The following is a 24,829-nucleotide window of genomic DNA, read 5'->3' on the forward strand; positions in this document are numbered from 1 at the left end:
TTGAATGTCAAAATAATCACAAGTTGTATTATTTCATTGATAAACATACTAGTACTTGTATACAATCTGATTACTCTTCTACCCTGGAAGAAACTACTTCAAAAATTGCAAGTCCAAATTGCCAAGGTAGCATGAAACCTTCAGGACAATTTCAAAAGCAAAATATAATTTCTGTAAGAACCCGTATCCAGATCCATCAATATACATGAATTGGTAATATTTTCTGTGCTGGTGCGTTATATGACTGTAATATTGGCAGCAAAAAAGTAATGAACGACTACTAACCGGTGGAAACATCAGTAATTCATTCCTCTGTAAAATAAAATATTTTCTGCGACGCAGTTGAGGACAACCTTCTGCTTGTAGCTGTACAAGCATTGGACCTCCAGACGTTGTTGAGTTCTTAGAAACAGCAACAGATTGAACAAGGATATTTTGGCCTTTCATTCATATGAGAAATGACCCTGCAAAAAAGTAATTTTACAAATAGTAGAAAAGAACAAACATGTCAAAAAAAATTAAATACACGAGTTCTGAAGAAAGTTTTGGGATCTAAAAGAGATTTTAAACCTTAATGCAAATAGTCTGAAGTCTGAACAATTAGTCAATGAGATCCAGCAAGCAAACACACTCAATGTGTGGCGTGTGAGGGAACATGTCTACAGGTTGGATGCTCTTTAATTGGTAGCATCCTTTTATATTTTGCTCCACCTGCAAAGACACCATATACCTGGTAATTCAGCCAACGGGAAACCAACACCAGAAACCAGAAGCTAACAATAGAAGATTAAGCTATATACCGAGCCATGACACAGGTAGTCAAGGTCACGAGCGCATGTGGCAGGATTGCAGGAAACATAGACAATTCGAGGGGCTTTCAACTTTAAAAGAAACTTGATCAACTTCATGTGCATTCCCGGACGGTTTGGATCTGAAATGTTGATGAATTAATAAGCTATGCTAACCAAAAATATGAAACATCAATTAAAAAATTAGAAACTAGCATGCTCAATACAAATATTTGTATTGATCAGAACCTAAATATAATTCTAAATACAATTACTAGAGACATCTATGCAAGACCGTAAGAATAAGTGACAACCATATAAACAAAATCTAGTAGTTTGCCATCCTAGTGATTACTACTCTGCATAAAACAAACGGCCGCAAAATGACACGATTACTACTCTGCGTAAAACAAATGGCCGCAAAATGACATAAGGCAAATGAGGAAATATGCCGAAAGTAACTCCCTACGTTCCAGATTGAATTGACAAAACCTGTACACTAAGAAAAGGTGATGAGAACCAATAACTATTCGCTTCAGCGGAATAGTGACATAGATATACAGGAAGATGGTAAAAAAACTGTGACAGTCCAATGAAACATCCTAAAACCAGAAGCATCACAATTAACTTGGGGTGGACGGATTACATATTTCCAGCCTCAGAATAAAGGGAAATCAAATTACAATCAGGAATTCATTCGCTTGAAATAACAAATAAAGAAATGCCAAAAGTATAATTAGAACTTAGAAGGAGAAATTGCTCCCAGGTAGGAACAGGAGTGGGACTGTAGAGTAAGATATTTTACCTGATATCACTACATCAGGCCTCGGGAAATTCTTTCCAAAGTTCTCATCAATTTTATTAAGATCTCCTTGGACAAACGTAGCATTACAGATGCCATTCAGGTCAGCATTTTGGTGAGCATCTGCGATGGATTGAGCAACTACTTCATAGCCATACACATGCTTGGCTCTGAGATTATAAGACAAGTAATGAGTAATACTGTATAGTCTATATCACCGTGTACCAAATGCTACAATCCCAACCTTCTGGCAAGTGTGAGACCAATGGTGCCTGTTCCGCAAAACAAATCCAGCACAATCTCTGAGCCGTCTCCTTTGAGACTAGCAGCATCTTCAATTAATTCATAGAGAACTTCCGCCTGAAGAAGTATGAAATTTGGCATTAAACCAGGGAAGTTGTTAATATTTAAAACACTAAGATCAGCAGGACTCCAGATTATAGAATCAGGTCATACAAAGACTATTAACATGAATATACCTGCTGTGTATTTGTCTGGAAGAATGAGTTGGCTGAAATCTGAAACGTCAGCCCTCTCAATACTTCTGCAATAATAGGTTTCCCATACAATACATGTTCCTCCTCCCCAATTGAAGTGCTCCCAACTGAGGTATTTATGTTGTTCACAATGCTGGCCTAATTATCAGAAGAAGGAAACTTAAAAACCAGTATGATTTCATGCCAAGTGTAACAGTGAAAAGAAACAGTAGAAAGCTAGGACTTCCTCCTCCAAAGACTAAAATGAACCTCTCGGTTATTTAACTAAAGAAGGAGAAAACGAGAAATACGAAGAGAAAATATAAATATACACAAAAGATAGACGTCGCATCAACTTTCAGAATTGAGGCCCTTACTAGTTGAAAACTCTGTTCTTTGCCAAGTAACAACAACCGATCCAAAAGGTAATCCTATTTTCTATCAGTTAGCTTCTGCATTCCCCAAATTTTGCAGCCATGCTTACCACTCATTTCATCTCTCAATGAAAGGATCATCTCCCAGCATCGGAACCTCTCAGTTAACAAAACCTCTCAATGAAAGAATCATCTCCCAGAGTCCCAGTCTTATCAAATAGTTGCTCATCAAACTACCAGCTAAAATATAACACATGTGCAATGCCATCCGAAATATATGAGGATACATCCAGCATCTATATGAAGCGGACATCATAACTTCAAACATTGCTGTTGTTAGGATTATCCATGTATTTGACTTTGCTAAAGGGGAAGTAAGACCATAGCCTGCTGTTTCATTTTATACAAAACTATTAGTAAGCTAATAGGAAATGTAGGACAACAAGTAAGCAGAAGGGACAGTAATTGATTTACAACTTGTAATTAGTTGTATTGTTTCCTTTGGCCTTGTTAAAGCCTGTTTTGTCTTCCCTTTTTCCTCCCCCTAAGCATCTTATCTCAGGGTCCTACCTAGCAGGTTGTTTGTTCTTAAGCAGGAGGCAGGTTGTAAAAGGTTTGAAGTTTTGATGATATAGATTTTGTTGATTTACCAAAAAAATAAAAAAAAAATGGAATTGTCATCATTTCAATTGGAGCATACTGACTTAACTGCGATGCGTTTAGAGAAGTAACCTCCTTAAGTTTTGAGCTCATTACTATCATCGGCATACTGTTACTAGGCCATATAAAACCCCTTTCAAAGTTAAAATAATCTCTGAAACCGATTCCGGTACATCATAATGCTTCGATTCACCTACTAACAGACACCATTTTCACATCAGCATCCCCAACTATATTCTTTATTGAAACATTCTTCACAGTGCTCCGTTTTACAAATTATCAGGAACAAGTTCTATCACTTTTTCAATATGTAACTCCAAGCATCTTTCCCCTGATGTTTCCATGGCCAGCAAAATCAATTATAGACCTAGCAAACATGATGTGACTTGAAGAAACAGACCCAACCTTAAAAGGTCAAAACACCACCATGTCACCACTCACCAACCCTAATATCTTTGTGTTACTGAAAGTATAATAGCCCAATATATATCCTATCTATATTTATATACCTGAAATCTGGTTGTTATCACTAACTGAATTGATCCAAACCTTATATTTCCCGAGCCATATTAATTGGAAACCAAATTGACTTGAAATTCATACTTGAATAATACTAATTTTATAATCTCGAACTTCGTAATAAACTAAATGCAACTAAAACATTCGGGAATTATGAGTTGTTTGATTAATATCACAGCCCTCTTTTTGGAAGTTAAATAAGAAATTGAATGATTAAGCCCAACAGGTTCTCTTCCGCCATTGGGGACGGACTGAGAAACTGTACTGAGAATCCATTGGTTTCTTCCAAGGATAAGTCTCTGGTAAAAGGTAGAATGAAGGTTGTCAAGGTCTGCTATTAATAAAAGAGGTTTGAGACATACTCCCTCTGTTTCGAAATAATGGGGACAGTTTCCTTAAATGGGTGTTTCAAAATAATAGGGACAGTGTGCTTTATTCTATTTTTGGTAGATGATTCACCATATTTAATGCATTCTTTTTCCCACTTTAGTTACAACATCCCACTCAATCTATTTTTGTATTCTCTTTTTACTCATAACTTTCCACTCAACCTAACTTTTTATTATGCTTTTCTTACAACATTCCATTTTTCCCATACTAATTTCTTACTTTCCAATCATTTATCTTGGTTGTTGTGAAATGCGTAAGTGTCCCCATTTTTTCGAAACGGAGGGAGTATTAGTGTAGATCCAAGTTTTATAATTTAAGGTATGTTTTCAAATTTCATAAAGGATGTGATCTCCGATCTCACTCTGTTCGTGGATAAAAAGAACAGGAGTCAAGCACAGAAAGTATTCGATTTTAGGACGGCAAGTAGCGCTCCAGATGGAACCCCAATTAACATCATCGCTATCCTTCTTTTTAACATCATTGCCCTTTATGAGTTAGAACATTCCAATCACATAGGCAGCAGATACCCTACCAGATCCAGGAAAAGGGATGGGGAGAACAGATTCTGACAAGTAAATAAGGAGAGAGTCGAGACATCAACTCTCCTCACCCATTGAAAGGGGCCTGAATGAGATTACCTGGAACCATACCTATCCAATCATCCATTCAAAAAACGGTATATTTCCCATCTCCCAGGCACCATGGAGTATTTATCAAAAACCTCCCAACCATTTTTCATGTCCTGCCAAATATGGGAGACCTTTTAAAACTCTATAGGAAGGGAACTACTCAAGCAGTAAGTTACCGAAGAATGTTGAAGCCAAGCTGTTTCTAAGTCAATTTTCAGCGAAGTTTGGTCATTTGGATTTTATTCATGAGCAAGGTTGATGTTCTTCTTGCCTCACATACCCCTTTCCTTCTCCTCTTCCATTCTTTCTTTCTGGGTGATGCAAGGCCAAACTGGAACACTCCCCGTTAAGGATGATGGTGCAAGCCTGGAACTTGGACAGTTGGGCTTTTATTATGGACAGAGGCTTCCACTTAATGGGTATGTCCAAGGCTAAAAGCAATGTTACAACGAATAAATGCATATAGTCATCCATCCAGAAAATGTACCGAGTCAGGGTGACGAAAGTGGATGTACTAGACTAAAGTCCAAAAGAAAAATAAACAAGGACAATAAACTGACCAATTTTCCTAACTAAAATATTACTATAAACTAACTATTATAGAACTGAGAGGACAAAAAGGAAGAAACAAATATTTATTTCATGTTTCATCATCAGCAAAGAAATCACACACTAAACATGAGAGCTTCGATAATCCCACACTCTCCCCACCATATAATTTCTTTCTAGTGCTTAATTCTTTTTACCCAATGAGCAGTGCACCTATAAAGGCTCACCGCCTTAAAAAGAAAAAGTGATGATTACTTTTCAGAACATGGTAATAATGTCAATAACAGTAACTATTAGAATATAAATGCGACTAACCACTTCAGTGATGGCTGAAACTTTCTCAACTAGAGTCTGTAATAGCTCCGGCTTGTACGCAGAAGTAACAAAATTGACCATAATTTCAGGCTTACCAGTTTGGACATCCCTGCAAAATTAATTACCATCCACCATTAATTTTAGAATTAATAATCCAAGTATCTAACAAACTCCAACCAAATTAAGCATTGACAAAAGGATAACCTTACTTTATTCTAACATGAAAGTCACAGTATAAGAAAAGAAACGGGTTTCAGAGGCGCAATCAAATGTAAAGTCATGGATAACCAGAGATCCTTTGTACTTTTTATATTGACTTGTCTCCATGGAGAAGGCATATACTTCATCAGATTCTATAAGACCCTTTATAACACAATTCATACAGTGATATTTTATTTGTTTTCATAAGATATAAATTGAATATTCACATGTACGCGACATACAGTACTATCTTGAACCCAATCAAGAATACATTTATGGTACTTGTGGGATTAAAAAACCAGATTACCTGCCAGTTCTTATCACTAGATGCTTGAGAAATCCAGCATGGGAGTGAACATTGTAAGGAGAAAGGCCTAAGCTCTCATCTCTCCAGCAATCTTGAACTGCCAAGAGAACCTATTATCAGAAATACAAATTAACTGAAATAGATCATTAACCACACTTCTCTGTGTCTAACATGATAATGGCAATGACAAGATGGCACATAAACGTCAGCGTAAATACAATCAGATATGACAAGGATGTAAACAAGAATTGATCTTTGCATCCAGATTCCAGAGAGTTAAGAAAGTAGTGTTTTGACATAAAAGTAATAGCTGATATAATTTCTTACCCAGAACAGACCACAAAAATAAAAGGGCTAAATGTCCATCTATCTCTAAGCGACGTACATAAAATTTAACATACCGCATTGCCAGGTTCGCTTTGTAACAGGCACTTGTCAACATTGAGAACCTTGTCAAAAAATCCAGGAGCATGAAGTCCAAGGGCATACTCGTTCCCACTACCTTGCTCTTCTTCCCAAAGTTCTTGAGGTATCCATCTTCTATTGCTAAATGAGAACTCCATCTGTAGAAGAGCAACATAACCCATTATGTTTCACATTAAGTTACATAAATATCAGATATCAATATAAATAAAAACAAAACAGAAGCATTAACTGATTAACTTGACATTAAACCATGAAGCAACTTGATAACTTTGGAAAGTCGAAGTGTTAAGGATATACAACAAAATAAACAATATGAACGTACACTCTACTAGCAAGACAAGACCATCTGACAATAATGTCTCATCTTTACCAGCAAACATACTCTTCCTTGAGTATAGATGTCTTATATACAGACAAACACAGAAAGGAAGATGCTCCACCGGACAACTGATTTTCGTAATGGCTATCCATTCACTTTCCATTTATTTTAGCTTTTCTTTGAGCATACAATATTATTCTATGAACACTGCTGCTGTTGTTATCGTTGTGTAAAAGAGATGGGATGCTCTAACCTTGTTTCTATAATGAAACTGATTTGCACAAGGAACAATGGGCTTCATAATGCTGAGACAATCAGGTTGTTCATCAGAAAACTTCCCAACATGTATCATCAACTCCCGAACTTGTTGTTCTTTATATTTTATTTGGGCTTCGTACGACAGACTCTGAGTCTTACAGCCTCCACAATATGAAGCATATTCACAAGGAGCATCCACGGCATCCTGGTGGGGCGATAATGTTTTTAATTTTGCCACCTAAAAGAAACAATTCAAATTGACAGAGTAAGTAAAAGTAGTCAATAAACTATCAATTTAATTCAGTTTCTAAATGCAGCATATCATATTATCATCACATAAAAACAACGAGGATGACTCGAACAAACTTCTTAAGTTCACGACAGCATGACTGTACAGCATAGTATTCCAAAGTGAGTGGCCGGAGGTTGAATTAAAACAAACTTCCTTTTCCTAGGAAGTTGTAAAAACTCACACACAAAAGGTAGGAACTCAAAACAAACCGCCATTCAAGAACTATCAACCAACTCTAAAACCGCTAGGATGAAATGCAGTCTCTTCAAAGATCAGCCATCCTTTCTAATGCGAAAGACACAATGCTGAGTATCCTCAATGACAACATTTCCATTATATTTCAAATACATACTGCTAAAATAATAAAATAGAAGCAGTGCTAAGGCCCTGTCCTGTCCTTTAGAGCTGAACTGAACTGAACTGCACTAAAACTAACTAACTGAACTGAACTGAAGTGAATGCTCTTGAACTGAACTTAACTTAACTAAATATTACTGAAATAAAAATAAAAAAATAAAAAAATAAATTAATAATAAATAATTTAATTACTAAAAAATAATAATAAATGATACATAATAAATTATAGTAATTAATATTAAATTAATAGTAAATAATTAGTTATATACTACCTCCGTTCCTTAATGTTCTTTACGCTTTGAAATATGTGTCCAAAGTATGAAAACTTTGACCGTGAACTCTTATTGTTATATACATCAAAATGTTATCATGTAAGATCTTGTTAGATTGGTCTCGTTATGTATTTTCAAAATATCAAATTTTATAATTTTTTCACATACGGAAATGGATATATAAGTGGTTAAATATTGCATTGGAGTCCGTGCAAATAGTAAGCGTAAAGAACATTCAGGAACGGAGGTAGTATAATAATAATAATAAATAATATAAATAATAATAAATAATAAAAATAATAATGTAAACAATAACAATAATAATAAAAATAATAATAATAATAATAATAATAATAATAATAATAATAATAATAATAATAATAAGTTGAGTTAAATTGAATTAAACTGAACTAAACTGAGAAATAAGTCCTGAAACTGAAGTTAAGCCAAAAGGAACAGGTGCCTAACAATTTCTAATCAGCTTTCCTCTTTGCTAATGACTCTTACTTGTCAGTGAAAAGCTAAACAGGATATTAGAGCCGAACAGAAATGTCGCTAGTCCAAAAAAAATGGAAAAAAAAAACGAGTTTATCATCATACTTGCATAGAGAAAGTCCATCACTGACTTGTTTTCCTCTAATCATCTCTGATCCGTAAGAAGCAGTCCTACGTAACAGTTATTTTTATCTGAACCAGGCTTATAAAGTATTGTTAGTGCAGCAACCCCGGATACCATGAAAGAACAGGATAGGGTGAACAGGATAGGGTTCATGTTGCACGGGGACAGCCAGCCACTGCCATTTCTTGTGCCGGGGTCAGGGACGGGTAAGGTACGGGGAAGTCATGGGGACGGCTTGGGGGCGTCTTAAATTTTTGGGGAAGGTGGGGTTCGGACAGAGAAGACGGGATCTAAATCTGGAACGTTGTTGTACCATATCTACCCAAATTCCATGCCTCACCATTGTTGTACTTGTACCTTCCTTCTTCAGTTCTTCCTTCAACAAAATTCGGAGAGAGAAATCTGACAGGCACGTGATTTTTTGTTATCCTTTAAGTAGTCATGTGGTATCCTCTCTTTCGGATTATTTTAAAACATCTTATTTACTTATTATTTTTACTTATATTTGGGCCTTTAAATTCTAATTTTTAGTACGCATTTTTTCTTTTTTTTAATATTTTTTTTTTTCTGTCGTATCCATGCCGTACACCCTAAATTTTTGAAATTTTCCGTATCTCATCCTTGCCCCCGTACTCGTACATATCCTCTTGCACATCTCTGTGCAACCTAGGTTCCTTGAGTAAACATCATCTAGAGTAACACTTATAACCTATCTTGACAATCCACTTCCAGAACAATTTCCTGAAACCATAAGTCATGACTTGTGTCAACATAATATACAACTGAGCGAAAGAAAATACTCGTAATTGTTATCTCTTAGAAGTCCATCTAGCCTAAAACTGGCCCTCATGCAGTGATAATGTGTTATTCCCCGCTTTCCAAGCATGTAGAAGAAGCATGTTATCCAGTGTCCACAACATTAAACCATGACTGTTTGAACTTCATACACAATTAAATAAAAGAAAAGGATCTTAATATTTTAGAAGTCCACATATAGCTTCATGTAATGACAAACATGTCATCAGCCTTATTTATGAACATAGAGACAAGAAGCATGTAGCTAAAGTACAAAGTCTAAGCACCTTGATGACTGAACATCCTGATATCGATCCTACTAGTTTGGTAAATTTCAATTTCTGAACCCCAATCAGTTTGCCTAAAAACATAACAAATATCAGAACGAGTAAAATAGAGGTAGAAGTGGAAAGAGAGATAAGTAGAGAGTAACTAATAATGTCTATTTAAAAACCATCATACTGAATGATGCATTAGAGCTGGTTTTTCATACATACTGTTGATTACCAGCTGGTTAAGTGGTTAGCATATATAGCTTTAAGTTCCCTGGCCTACTCCTCCACACCTAAAGCCATTCAATTTGTTGCAGCCAAGTTTAAATAACACTATAAAACTTGCAAGCCCCCTAACCTAGTGCCAGAAATTGTACGAGTAAAAATGCCTTCTCAAGTTTTAAACCTTATAAATCCCAAAAACTGAAATCTCATAGCTGTACACACACTAAGCAAGATATAAGTTTAACCCTGAAGTTAAACACAACAATTTAATCAAATAATAGCAAGGTTCATTGTAGCCAAGACGTTAACTAACTCAGCCAAGCCCCTAATCTCAGCCGAACCCAAAACTGAATTTCATAGCTGCACGCCTGCACTCTTGCCAAAAGTTGTGAACCTAAAAGTTATATCCACCATGGGTGGTGGAGGTGTGGAAGCGAGTGTGATTTGAGATAATATAGACATACCTGCCAACCCCACCACACAATATTCCAAAAGTAACCAGCAATTTTCCTTTTAGAGACCTCGTTCTTGATTCCGTCTTTTTATTTATTTATTTGGTTTTTGGAGGTGGATACAGGTGGATATGAATGTTCAAGATGGGTGGTAAGCAGGTATAAGCGGACTTAAGCGGGTAATGTCCATCCAAATGGCTGTTAGGAAAGTGCGGTTTTAGAATGTAACCGCCATCACAAGTATGGAATGGATACCTGGCTACTCGCTATGGGTAATGGTTAGGTCGTGGCCTAGTGGGTATAGAAAATTTGGTATGCTTAGGTGGTGGCATAGTGAGTATAGAAAATTTGGGTAGGTATGGGGTATGAAACCACAACCGCACCCGCACCATTGTCAACCCTTTTAACCCCACTACCCAACCCCCGTGAAAAAGAAGGGAAAAGAATGCCAAAACCCACAAGACAGATAAGCAGAAAAACAATTCAAGTGTCTTTTATCACATGGGTTTGGCATTCTAGCTTCATTCCCTAATTTATACCACCAAGGCGCCAATTGTCTCGTTTCTGGAACAAAACAGAAGGAAAAGGCATCACTGACATTTGCACTGACACATCATGAAATGTCTGACATCACAAATTCACAAGAATTGCATCCATTCTCACCATAGTTCAATACTAACGTAAAGTTTTAACCCAGTTCTGTCTTGTCGGAGTAGGATAGTGATTTCTTTTAAAACTACCAGCATCACAGAAAACTAACATACAGATCCAAATTCTTTGAGTATATACCCAATCAGTAATTCAGTTCCCATATATGAGTTCACACAAGGACTTCACTCCTACAATTATGTTGAAACAAGGAAAGACAATTATCTAAGCAACACAAGCAGACACTGAACAGACCATAGCAGAAATTTTGCCAAATATAAACCATATACTAACACAATAACACTTCAAGCCAGCCTTATTTTTTGAGAAAAATGACCAGGCCTTAACAACCCCACACCTATGCAAATTACAAACTATTGGACATATCCTCAAATGGGTGACACGCCAGAAATCCATTATCCCACTCTTGCACACTAAGAGCACGTTTGGTAGGCCCTACAAAAGAAAAGCTACCAGTTGTCTAAGGTTAACCCATTCCATAACTTCTCTAAGGTTGTTTGGTTTAGTTCCAACAAAATACTGTCACTTTTCAATCAAACTTCCAGGGCTCCCTCCTTACAAGCCAATAACCACCCTCTCCAACAGTGCAATATCCCTATCGCGTCATCTTTCTCACTGCAGTCCGTCTAAGGCTCTAAGCTGCAGCACTTGTCTTTTTATGATTCCTTGGTAACAGAAGTTACAGAACTGTTATCGCTGGAGGAGGAAGGGAATCATTTTGGGAGATAGGGATTAGGCCAAGTAAGTGAATGAAAACAAAGTTAACAAAACAAACTCAAGAAACAATAATGTTCTTTCCATTCCATTATGGTGATTGTTAAAATTCTAACCAAACACGCTGTAATCCTTGATCTACCTTTCTGTATAGTACAGAACGAAAGGAAAACTGTATCACATGATAACATCACCCGGACGCCTAACACTCTGGCCATGAAGAAGCTAGAATTGTAAGCAGCCTTACGTCTGCAACTGCAAGGAGGTATTTTCATTACCCACTTGATTGGAAGGGGACAGAAAATAAAATTGATTCAATCTACTCCAAATTCAAACCTTTGTCTTAAAATACTCAAATCTAACAAATGCTCCTAAATTATTTCACAAACACTACAGAAAATATGACCAAATTCAAACCTATCTCACCAATCATAACACACAAGGAAAATTGAGGGTATAATGTAAGTAGCCATACCTCCTACAAAGGTGTCAACAAAATTAGAATATTTCCCCCAACTTTGTACTCAATTCCCTTCATGGTTAGATGAAATATAATCAATCAGACTGTACTTTACTAGAATTCGCCTATTCCTTATCCATTCATTTCCATCAATTACTTCAAATGAAGTATAACAAATAAACACAACATTCCCAATTACTCCCCATCAATTGAATCCATTGTTCCAAACATCCATTTCCCATAATACCATCTTTGAAAAGAATTCGAAAATTCCTTTTCGACTATTCATATCCCATAAAATACTTCAGGAGACAAATAAAACACAACATTTCCACCTATTCCTTATCAATTAAACCCATTGTTCCTAACATTATAGCATAATAAACCCAATAAATGAATTAACATCTACCAAATTAAGCTACGTTAAACCTATTACCTCCGCATAACTACCCCTTTTACGGGTAACCCGGCCCAAGAAGCGTTCACCCGGAAGAGCACGGTCACACATAAGAACAAACCCAGTTTCAGGAACTTTGCAAACACCTTTCCCTTTAAACGCCAATGTGTCGCATACTAACTCAAGGGTCTGCCCTCTTTTGGGGTAAAACGGTGCGCTTTTATTGCTGGGTTTTGGAGGAGTGTCTGATGGGGTTGAATTGTGGTGGTCGGAATCTTCTTCTTCTGCAGTGGAGGGGGCAGGAGAGAGAGATGCGGCGGAGGTGGCGGTGGAGAGAGAAAATGACGGCGGTGAGATGTGGCGGAGATTGAGGAGCCATGAATGTGAGCGTGGGTTTATGAGTCGGAGGGTGTGAGTTGTGGGTATGGTTATGGCGCCTGCCATTGTAGAGTTTGTTGAGCTTGCTGCTTCACTTTGGAAAAAGATATACAAGTACTTCTGTTTGCACTTTGTAGTTTCTGCTTTTAAAGTTGAACTGAATTGAAATTAACTTAATTAAAATGAATTGAATCCTCATGAACTGAATTTAAATTAACTTGTTAAATATTACTGAATTAGAATGAACTGAACTTAACTGAATATAAATAATAAACTAGTATGTGGTCTGCACATTGACTTTTATTCGAATTTATTTGTTGTAAATATGTCCGTGCCCATATGATTACTATTAAGAAGAAAAAAAATTAGTAATCTTTTGCTATCATTGTCAACCCAAAAGAAGTAAAGTAATTGAATTGATTGACTGATAGATAAACGCTCCATTGAAAGAGTTAGACGGTATGAAAAATTCTTTACATTTTTGAACTCAACAGTAACTGGTCTATTTTAACACTTAATACGGAATACATGATATGAATCGATAACGCACAAAAAATCCGTTTTCAAAAATAATCAAACAAGTGTTATATGACTACTATGCAACTCTTCTGAGCTAAGATCTTTTATGTGTATATCTTATTGAACAAGTACTAGGTCGTTGTTCTTTCCTCTAAAAAGTACGTAGCCACATAGTCACATTATACTAATACAAATATGAGAACGAATTTCTTTTAGATTTGGATAAATAAGAAAACAAAGATGGTTTGTTGTTCTCCATTATCCTTATAGAATTTATCTAATTGAATTTTGATTCAATTTCTCCTAACGGGCTCTTATAGAATTTATCTAATTGAATTTTGATTCAATTTCTCCTAACGGGCTCTTATCAAAATTTTCTAATTGTACTTGAAGTATCAAATAAATAAGTACATAGTTGTAAACAGCTGATGACAGTGTAGTAGTTTTTGTGCACAAGTTATTTACATCTTCCAGGGAGTTTGTGGGTTTACATCCTAGCTAGTTACTACATTTTCTTTTCTTTGTTGACATATGATTTTTTTGTCAGGGGTTAAACATGGAGCGATTTCCCTAGAAATAGCTAGATCGAAAACTAATTTCCAAATTGCATTGGTTTAAAAACTAATTCCCATGGTACCGTCCAAGTAGGATCGGGTAAGAGCTTCGTATACATATTTTTTAAAAGAATTCAACATAAAACCGCTAACGGTATTAGCGGTTCATATATTAGAACCACTAACAGTGGTAGCGGTTTATTCTAAAGAACCACTAACAATGGTAGCGGTTTATTCTAAAGAACCACTAACAGTGGTAGCGGTTCTTTATGTTCTTTAGTAAAAACCGCTACTGGTGTTAGCGGTTCTAATATATGAACCGCTAATACCTTTAGCGGTTTTAGGTTGAATTTTAAAAAATAAAATTATACGAAGCGCTTACCCAATCCTACGTGGACGGTACCATGGGAATTAGTTTTTCAACCAATGCAAATTGGAAATTAGATTTCGATTTAGCTACTTGTAGGGAAATCGTTCGTTAAACATGCCATGTTTTTCGTGTATGTTTGTTTTCCCTTAAATATATCAATGTTTTTTTCTCCATATCCGTCCTCTTTTTTTTTTAACTTCTCTTGTTCTTTTTAAACCTTTTTCGCAAATACTTTCATATCAAAGATGTTATATTAAAATAATATAGTATTACACAATTAAAATTAAATTAAATTTGATACTCCGTAACATAATATTACAAAATAAATCAAATTTTATTGAACTTGGCCAATAGGATTTCTTTAAAACAAAAGAAAAAAAAATGAAAGTTTCCTTATTTGAGAAGATTATTACAAATTTATCCAATTTGTATTAAGATTTAATCCATACTTTGATATATATTTCAATCAGTAAGGAGTGGGAAATTATGTTATTTTATCATTGAAAAAACATTACTTTTTTGCATCAATTTTTTCCATTATATACCATTAATGGGTGTTTTGTTCACCTTTTAAAAATAAGCTAGTTTTAGGTCCAATAAGTTCAGATAAGTTACAATAAGTCCAGAAAGGTTCAGATAAATTCAGACAAGTTCAGACAAGTTTCAATAATAATAATAATAATAATAATAATAATAATAATAATAAATAAATATTTATTATTATTACCCCGCCCCTTAATACTCGCCCCGGTTTGATTGGCACAAAGTTTTAGACAATTTAGAGCACCTCCAATGGTTGTAGCTAGGGACTTGATTGCATTTTTTAGATAATCCAAAGCTACTAGCTTGACCATTGGAGTTGAAATGATAAATTAGCTTGGCCAATCAAATTAGCTTATCTAAGCTAATTTGCTTGAAGAAACCTGGCCAACGGAATAATATTAAATTAAATTAAATTAAATTTAAATATTGATTGACAAATATGACTACATTAAATATCAAGCTAGCTAGTAGCTAACCACTAGGGTACTAACTAGCTAGAAATGGAAGTAGCTTGAAATATATGTGGCATGCCAAGCTAATTTAGAAATTAGCTTGCTGTTGGAGATGCTCTTAGGTGGTAGTTGATAGTGGAGGTACTTTTTTAATATAGTTGGTGGAAAATGTGTCAAACTTTTTAAGGGATGTGTGGGGGGTTTAATTTTTTAATATTTTTAAAGAAAGTAGGAATATAAGTGGGTCTTTGATTAAGTGAGAGAAATGATATAATATTAGTACAAGTATGTCATTTATAGAAACAGAGCGAATATAAAGAGACAGCGTTATAAGGAATGACGAGTATTAAGGGATGGAGAGAATATTATTATTAGTAACAATAAATTTTATTACTATTATAATTACAAATAACCCGACACGATAAGAACCCAAACCCGACGAAAATCGACGCATTTCATTCCGCTATCCGATTAACCCGATCCGATATGAACATGACCCGATATGATTCCCGATCCGACATGACCCACCCCGAATCGATATGATCCTGGGAGTTAAGTATCCGAATTCGTTTTAACTCGAACTCATTTAACCGAACCCATTTCAACCTGGATAGTATAAACCTGAACACGTTTCAACCTTGACCTGTTTCAACCCGAACACATTTAAACTCGGTTCCGTTTTAACCTGGACCCGTATAAACTCGGACCCGTTTCAACCCAAACTAGTTTCAATATTTTTTTTTTGATAATTATTTAATAATTATTATTTATTTAATTATATAATAATAATTTATTATTTATTATTTCTATTATTATTATATTTATTAGTATTATTTTTTATTATATTTATTAGTATTATTTTTTATTATTTTTATTATTATTTTATTTATTATTTATTATTTATTATTTATTATTATTTTATTTTATTTTATTATTATTTTATTTTATTATTTATTAGTATTAGTATTATTATTATTTATTAGTATTATCATTATTATTATTATTTATTATTTATTAGTATTAATATTATTATTTATTTTCATTATTATTTATTACTACGGAGTACATTATTGTTATTATTATTATTGTTATTATTATTATTATTATCATTATCAAGTTCAGATAAGTTCATATACTACCTCCGTTCCTTAATGTTCTTTACACTTACTATTTACACGGACTCCAATGCAATATTTAACGACTTATATATCCATTTCCTTATGTGAAAAAATTATAAAAATTTGGTATTTTGAAAATATATAACGAGACCAATCTAACAAGATCTTATATGATAACATTTTGATGTATATAACAGTGTGAATCCACAGTCAAAGTTTTTATACTTTGGACACATATTTCAAAGTGTAAAGAACATTAAGGAACGGAGGTAGTAAGTTCATATCCAATAAGTTAAGATAAGTTAAATAGAACACACTCTAAATGTATATCGCCCTTATCATCTATTTCTCCCTAAGCTTCCAAAATCACAAAAACCATCTTGACAACATGTGCCTCAATAAGTTAGTGGGGTTGTGTTTCTCACAAGATTTGAATCTCAAACTTACACGCTATACATTTCTTAACTTGACTCCTTACTCTTTACCAACTGAGCTATGCGCTAGATAACCCTGCTCTATATATCAATACCTAGGAAGACCATGGTTTATTAGATGACATGTGTCATCCCATTCCATTTAATTTTTTAATTTTTTTCCTTTTGTTGTTTGTTTCACAAATTATTTTATACCTTTAACACCACAATCCATCTTCTTCATTCAAAATCAATTCGCCATTTAATTCATATAACTTCTTTCACCCCATCTCCCTCCTTAACACTCGATATTAATCCATCATCTAATTTATATATTTTTTCAACTTTCAACCCACTGAAATCACAATCTCTCAACAAAATTAGCACTTTAAAAGACCGCTTAACAACCACTATATAATTACCCGTTCATTGACCCACCAAATTCAAAAATACTCATGAATATAATTAATTTACCTTACTCTTTTTTTTTTGTCAAAAGTACTCATGAATATAAACATACACTTGGCAAAGTAATATTCCCCCAAACACATGTTGTCAAGTGGTCATCATTTTCCTTCTCTCTTCCCAAAGTTTCGGACAGTTCTTTTCACTATTCCCAATTCCATTGTCTTCTATGTTTTCAGTTTCAAAAAAACGTACAATTTGGTTTCAAAAACACCCAATAACTTCAAAAACTTCTACAACTGTTTAATCAAAAACAAAAACGTTTGTGTTAGTTAATATACAAACGTTTTTGTTAATCTCTTTGTAGTTTTGTTGTCCTACTTATATCTATCTCTTTTACCAACTTATTATCACAGATTGAATGATCACAACAATACCCTTGTTTTTCTCATCTTGTTTACCTCTTTTCTTTGTTTCACTACCCTATACTTGATTTTGTCCATTCGAGCTCGTGTTTGATTAGATTAGATTAGATTAGATTAGATTAGAATCATTAGATTAGAGAGTTTGCTCCTTCTGGTGGGATTTTGGGTTTTGTTTAGTTAGTGTGATCATATTGTTCATTTACAGGAAAGGATCACCGGCTTTTAGGTTTTCTGAGGCTTTTATGGATCAGGTTCAGGTTTTGATCACTCTTACAAGAACAATCAGTTTATGATCAAACACCCAGGTGCCAAAATCTCAATTTTTGGTGTTTTGTTACAGTACCGTTACAGAAAGGGCATTTCCTGGTATGAGTCCCTATTTTTGAGGTAAGGATCCAGTAAATTCTGGTTCATTCTGTTGATTAAAATGCAGGCAAGGATAATGAATGGCGAGAATGGGAAGGACAGTGTGAGCTGTACAAGAACAGGGCCGAACAAATCTTGGTCGTTTAAGATCCTTTATATTATCTTGATATTCTTGGTTCTTGGCCTTGGAGTGTGCATATTAAGTATGAATATGATCAGGTATCTTGGGCTGCGAAATATGGTGTTAAGAGAATCATCTAGGTTAGAACCTTGCCATGATGCCTCAAATACTCTGGAATGCTGGATAAAACCACCTTCTAACCTTATGCATAACATGAATGATACTGAGCTATTTTGGAGAGCCACATTTGCTCCTCGAATACAAGAGTATCCTTACAAGAGGGTTCCTAAGCTGGCATTCATGTTTCTGACAAGGGGACCTTTGCCTCTTTCACCTCTTTGGGAAAGGTTTTTTCAAGGCAATCAAGGACTTTACTCCATCTATGTTCATGCACTGCCAACCTATCGAGCTAATTATTCCACTTCTTCTGTTTTTTACGGCAGACAGATTCCTAGCCAGGTACAGGGCTTTTATGTTGATTGTTGAATGTTCTAGCTGCTTCTGACATCTTATTTTTAGTATCTATTCTCTGTTTATCTGATGTAAGTAGCTCAGTATGTTTTGTTTGGTTTATCTCAAGGCATCAATGTACCTGTCTTACCTCACCGCCTTAAATAGCTTCTTGAACCAAAGATGCATTATCTGTCAGTTGTTTCTATATTAGCATTTCGTTTGCCTGAACCTGAGTACCTCTTGAAAGCAAAATTTCTGCAGTCAGGAAATTTCCAATGCGAAAGATTGTTCCTAGACAGGGATAATATTAGTCCAACAGAAACATTAGTTTTAAGTTTGAATGTAATAGTTTCTACTTTCTAGCTTATGGCACACTTGGGAATGACCTTAGAGTCTATAGGGTAGTTGGTTTCCAGCTTATGGCACAGTTGGGAATGACAATCTTGGTAGAATTCATAGTGCAGAAAAAAGTTTCAGGACTGCAATCTTTGAAGTTACAGAAAACAGACCTCTGTTCTGCTATTACTTTGAGCTAATTCAGGACTGTTTGTAGTGTCCAATTAACTGTGTGCGCTAATATGATTCATATTTTGTGTTTTACAAGAGATACAAACGGACAGAAGTTACTAGAAGTGCATGCTGTGAAGAAAGTTTCACGACATTGTATAGGAGTGTCCTGATTGTTTAGTTTTGGTATTTTCAGGTAACGGAATGGGGGAAGATGAGCATGTGTGATGCTGAGAGAAGACTTTTGGCAAATGCGATGCTTGATTTGTCCAATGAATACTTTGTTCTTCTTTCAGAGGCCTGCATTCCTACCCGTAACTTCACTATTGTATACCGCTACATTTCAAAGTCTCACTACAACTTCCTAGGCTCCTATGATGATCGGGGACCCTATGGAAGGGGAAGGTATGACAGACGCATGGAACCGGAGGTCACCCTTGAGCAATGGAGAAAAGGTTCCCAATGGTTTGAGGTTAACCGTGAACTTGCTGTCCGGATTGTAGAGGACAAAGTTTACTACCCAAAGTTCAAGGAATTCTGCAAGCCTGCTTGTTATGTGGATGAGCACTACTTCCCCACAATGCTTACCATCCTAGTTCCTCATTTGCTAGCTAACCGGAGTCTTACGTATACAGATTGGTCGAGGGGTGGGCCCCACCCGGCTACATATGGCAAGAAAGATGTTTCAAAGGACTTCTTTGACAAGATTTTAGGAAGGCGGATGTGCTTCTACAATCATCGCCTAGTCTTTCTATGCCAACTATTTGCACGAAAGTTTGCACCCAGTGCTTTAGAACCCCTCTTGAGTTTGTCATCTGAAGTTTTTGGATATTAAAAACAAAGGAAAACCATTAAACTGCTGAATGCTGATACAGAGATAGTTTTACATTAACATACTTCTGGACTAGCCATGTTATACTAGTCCTGGTTTAACCCTTTCTGGGAAAAAGTGAATACGTAGCAGAACTCGAGATCACACATTTTAATTAACAGGATGGTTACATCTAAGTTAGAACATTTGCTGCCTAAATTTAGTTTAAGGTTTTGTTTGTTTCAAAGCTTAATGAAATGGTTTATAATATGTCATTCAATTTTTTTCCTTAAACTGGATAGCTACAATTGGATGTTAAACGAAAATTGACTTACAATACTGAATGTACAGCAGAATCAGTACCCGCATTGGACCACATTTCATGAGCGCAGAAGAATAGTAAACAAAAAAAGAGGTGCTTACAATTCATCATGATGTGTTCTATCTTGTTCTAGGTTTTTAACTCCCATTTCGATAAGGTATCTAACAGCCAGTGAGGCATGAAGAGATGCACCATAAGGAAGAACATCTTCATTAACCATAAACTTGGGGTTATGCTCTGATCCTGTATTACCACGCGTTTCATTTTTCAGACCAACAAAGAACAAGTACCCTGGGATCACTTCTTGATAAAATGCAAAATCCTCGGATCCAGTCAGGGGTTTGGCTTCTTTCACATTACGCGACCCAAGCATATCTGTAGCAACTTTGCTGAAGAGCTCATGCAAGTTTTCGTCATTTATGGTTGGTGGGTAAAAGTTTTCACCATCAAAGAAATCAACAGTTGCAGTGCACCTTTGTACAGCTGCTTGGCTTGTGATAACCTGTAAATATTATTTAACATAATAACTAAGGCAAAGGTCTTGGATGCTAATTTCTAATACATTACAAAATCAGGAAATTGAAGAATAATAAGAGGTTGTCAACAATTAATTTGGAAGAAGAAGCTATCAAAGCAACCACAAATATGGAACACAATAAATGACACCGGGTATACTATGAAATCCACCAAATAGCATTTGGGAGTAATGCTTCAATTACAAGCACTCTAAGATCTCTCTTCAATGCTTCCACTCAAACCTCTCTTTTAATACATAGAAATGTGTGAATCCCATACAAACGATGGCCCAAAGGATATTTATCAATAAACAATCAATGGACAAAAAACGAGACGTCTGTCACAAAATTTGGGCAAATACCCTATAGGGGGGACACACTGATCAGCTCCCAGGGCCTAGCGCGGATACCCAAAACACTCTGCCTTTGACCCTCAATAATCTCGACTCCTCACACAGACATGCATAATCAAGAGAGCGTGGTCGCACTCCCACCTTCACCATGCCCCCAAGGATTTCCATGCTTAATTCCAAGTACACCATCCTTATGTCTCCATTGATTGCATTGAACTCTCCACAAACCCCAATAGTAGTAAGTAGTAACCAACACCAACAGGCAGGAAATTGGCACTAACTAAACGTAATTTCAGAACAGCAAGTTTTTCGGATGCTAGAAATAAAATATAATAGTTTCACCTTAAAGATAGCATCATTTTTTTTAACGAATATTATCTGTTATTATGACCCTCGTTGTCTGCTTTAGCCCTTTATATGAGCAGCACATAATAAAGCATTCTTATTAATAAGTTTGCAACATTATTTGTATAGGTCACTATTTTCTGTTGAATGAGTTTGAACATGGAAGTGCTCAAAGTTCTCAGTGAACTGAATTTGTAAGTCAAAACAAGATAATGATCCCAAGACCATCATAATTACCACAAATTAACATGTCGAAAAGAGTATTTTACCTCTCCAATTCTCTGTTTGAGACGACTAAGACTTTCCTTTAACAAGGCTCTGAATGTACCACCAATAGTGACAGAATCTGGTATTACATTAAAGGCTCCACCTCCTTGGAACTTCCCTACTGTGACGACCTGAAAGGAAGAAACTAATCTGTAAATATATGGGAAGAACAGTAAAGCAATAGAATATGTACCTTCACAACGAATATGGCAGCAGAACCAGATACTGTATAACTTTCAGGTAGAATATATTTACATCAAGAAAAGGGGGGGAGGGGAAAAGGAAGAACAATTTGAGATTCTGATGCTCTTAGTTGAGGCTAGTGACTATGAATCTAACAGCCCGCACCACTGGCCAATATATAGTACTTAATTATGCCTTTTAATCTCATTTATTCTCACACACGCTGGTAGAGCTGCTAAAAAAAAGGATATAACTCTTTCAACTAGAAATGAGCAGATTCTCACCATCTACAGTTCAAAGATCATTACCATTTAGGAAAACCTATCATTCATGCAGAAAAAACAGGTTCATTTACATGAAAATCATCTTCATTTAACAAACTTTTTCAGTTCAGATAAGCCTATTTGGCAAAAATACTCAATCAAACAATTGATAAAAAGCGTGAAGTTAAAGAAACAGATTACTTGTGAATCGAGGGGATCAGCTTCACGAGAAACAATGTGTTGTAAACTAACAATCACATTTGAAGCTGCCAATATAGGGTCTACCGAGTGATGAGGAATAGCAGCATGACCACCTTTTCCATTAATTACAGCTTCAAAGAATCCACTTCCAGCCAAGAGTGGGCCAGGCCTGGAAGAAACTTGACCAACGGGTAAGCCAGAATTAACATGCAAAGCAAATATGGCTTCCACATTCTCAAGTGCTCCAGCCTCAATCATTCTTTTGGCGCCTCCATATCCTTCCTCCCCTGGTTGGAAAAGCAGAACAACCGTTCCCTGTGGATATCAGAAAGAGGAAAAAGCATAAGACCTTAATATAGAATTTTCAGTAATTGGTACTTTTCAATATAGATTGGTCAATTGCTGCCCCAACTTTATCCAGCATATCCAGAAAGCATATAAGCAGAAAATTTGATGATCTTACAGTCAATTTCGAACAGAAGATAGCGAAAGCTTCTTTTTACAAGAAGATTCTCAAAAGTTATCTATCCAAGCGACCAAAAATACTTCCAAACAATTAGTCAAGTAATTCAATTTCTCATGCCTATCTAATTACTCAATTCAATTAGACGAGTGCTTATCAAATTGGACTGTGTACTTGAGTAACATATTGCAGCGTGTGCAACATGTTATAAATTCTCAACCATGCATCAACCTAAGGACAGAACAGCTATTTATTCACAAATGTACCATGTTGCTTTCAAGGAAGTACTTTTAGAAGCAGCTGTCATTCTGCCCAGAAATTGACAGATTTTCCTATAAATGCTTAGCTTCAATTAGGAGCTACTGCAGTTCTCTGCACACAATTAGACCTCATAGTTGAGATAGATATATCTTCAGATTTTATCAACATATTTTAAGCTATATAATTCAACAAAGTCCATATATCCGCAGAGAATCAAGCTACTCACTAAAACAGAAGAAACCCCGAATCATGAAAGCAAACTCAACAGAAACACACCTGTAACTTGTGTCTATGCTCTTGGAGGATCCTTGCTGCACCAAGCAACATGGCAACATGAGCATCATGCCCACATGCATGCATTTTTCCAGGTACTTTACTCTTGTGTTCCCACTCAACCATTTCCTGCAAAATTCATGAGCATAATAAGATTCAATCATTGATGATTACCCTAAATCAATCAGACAAACACTGCTCAATCAATCAGACTAAACAATAAAATCAAATAGAGTACTAAATTATCAATACAAATCACATGTTCAAATTGAACACACCACCCAACTGCCTAATCATCAAAGCCTTTTCTTTATAGGTGTATGAGAGTCATTTTTCACAATAATGTAGATGGCATTAGATCTCAGGGTATCACCCCCACGACTAACCAACTAATTTAGTGTACATCCATTAACCATAGTACAATTAACAATTCCCATTACCAGTAAACAATGAGCACTTATATAAAAAACAGTTTCAAGAATTTTCACAAAATTTCAATTGAAAAATACAATAAAACAGTACCTCAATAGGAAGAGCATCCATATCAGCCCTCAAAGCCACAAATGGAGGTTCCCCAGTTCCAATAAACCCAAGAACACCAGTAACAGCAAGTGGGTACTTGTATTTTACACCCAATTTATCCAATTCCTCTCTAATTACCCTACTTGTCTCAAATTCCTCAAACCCCAGTTCAGGATTTTCATGCAACTTCCTCCTAATTCCCACCATCCAATAAAAAACCTCTGCCTTTTGGGTTTGATTTAAGAAGTATTTTGGGATTTCTTCAACCTCATTTGAGGTAAAAGTTGACTCAGATTGTAAGAAATTCACAACAATACATTGAAAAATCAAGAAACTAAATACCCATTTAGAAAACCCCATGATTTTGATCTGGGATTTTGCAGATGTTCAATGTTTGATCAATATATATAAAGTTATAAACATGCAAACAAAATAAAAAGATTAAAAAAAAAAAGGTGTTGTGGGTGGAATTGGGGACCAGATTCTCTGGAGTTTGGCGCACTTTGAACAGTAGCTGATGAAATTTATAGCCTGAAAAATAAAAATTTATGGTTGGAAATAATGAAATTGATTCAAGTGGGTTTTGTCAGTAGTTGGTTGTTACTTGATTTTGCTTATACTGTGGCATTATCTGTCACGTGTTTAATATGAATTTTTTATTTGTTGTTGAGATATTTTCCAAACAACAAATTGAACACAACATCACTTTGGATCGAAACTTAGTCCGAAAAATCCAAAGATTCCAACAACTCATATTCCGTGATATTATTTTCAAACCAAATCACTTTGTTTGATCGATATTGATTTCAAATTAAATTTTTAAGTGGGCACAATTATTGCATCAAAGTAACTGTTATTTCCATTTTTCTAAAATCTACTCACTTGTAAT

The 24,829-nt window shown here is 35.4% G+C and overlaps 3 protein-coding genes across 4 annotated transcripts; 1 reads left to right on the forward strand and 2 right to left on the reverse strand.

Moving 5' to 3' along the window:
- On the reverse strand, positions 1-13,049 carry LOC110781834 (uncharacterized). Of its 2 annotated transcripts, XR_008932536.1 has the most exons (12): positions 12,577-13,049; positions 7,009-7,251; positions 6,412-6,573; positions 6,011-6,120; positions 5,503-5,611; positions 2,070-2,225; positions 1,835-1,950; positions 1,594-1,760; positions 801-931; positions 571-711; positions 286-464; positions 1-138 (listed from the first exon to the last, which is right to left on the reverse strand). XR_008932536.1 is itself a non-coding variant. In XM_021985878.2 (11 exons), the coding sequence occupies exons 1-10, from the start codon at positions 12,979-12,981 to the stop codon at positions 601-603; spliced, it is 1,710 nt and encodes a 569-aa protein (XP_021841570.1). In that variant the 5' UTR covers positions 12,982-13,049; the 3' UTR covers positions 1-464; positions 571-600. The 2 variants fall into 2 exon arrangements, 1 of the variants encoding a protein (XP_021841570.1); XM_021985878.2 differs by having other exon boundaries at positions 1-464.
- Positions 13,050-17,420: 4,371 nt separating this feature from the next.
- LOC110781833 (glycosyltransferase BC10) lies at positions 17,421-20,266 on the forward strand. Its single transcript, XM_021985877.2, has 2 exons — positions 17,421-18,660; positions 19,358-20,266. The coding sequence occupies exons 1-2, from the start codon at positions 18,142-18,144 to the stop codon at positions 19,994-19,996; spliced, it is 1,158 nt and encodes a 385-aa protein (XP_021841569.1). The 5' UTR covers positions 17,421-18,141; the 3' UTR covers positions 19,997-20,266.
- LOC110781832 (IAA-amino acid hydrolase ILR1-like 4) lies at positions 20,243-24,508 on the reverse strand. The gene is made up of 5 exons (XM_021985876.2): positions 23,941-24,508; positions 23,422-23,547; positions 22,422-22,736; positions 21,777-21,905; positions 20,243-20,796 (listed from the first exon to the last, which is right to left on the reverse strand). The coding sequence occupies exons 1-5, from the start codon at positions 24,298-24,300 to the stop codon at positions 20,392-20,394; spliced, it is 1,335 nt and encodes a 444-aa protein (XP_021841568.1). The 5' UTR covers positions 24,301-24,508; the 3' UTR covers positions 20,243-20,391.
- Positions 24,509-24,829: the final 321 nt, after the last annotated feature.

Source organism: Spinacia oleracea, chromosome 4 (genome assembly GCF_020520425.1).
Source record: "Spinacia oleracea cultivar Varoflay chromosome 4, BTI_SOV_V1, whole genome shotgun sequence".
Taxonomy (NCBI): Eukaryota; Viridiplantae; Streptophyta; class Magnoliopsida; order Caryophyllales; family Amaranthaceae; genus Spinacia; species Spinacia oleracea.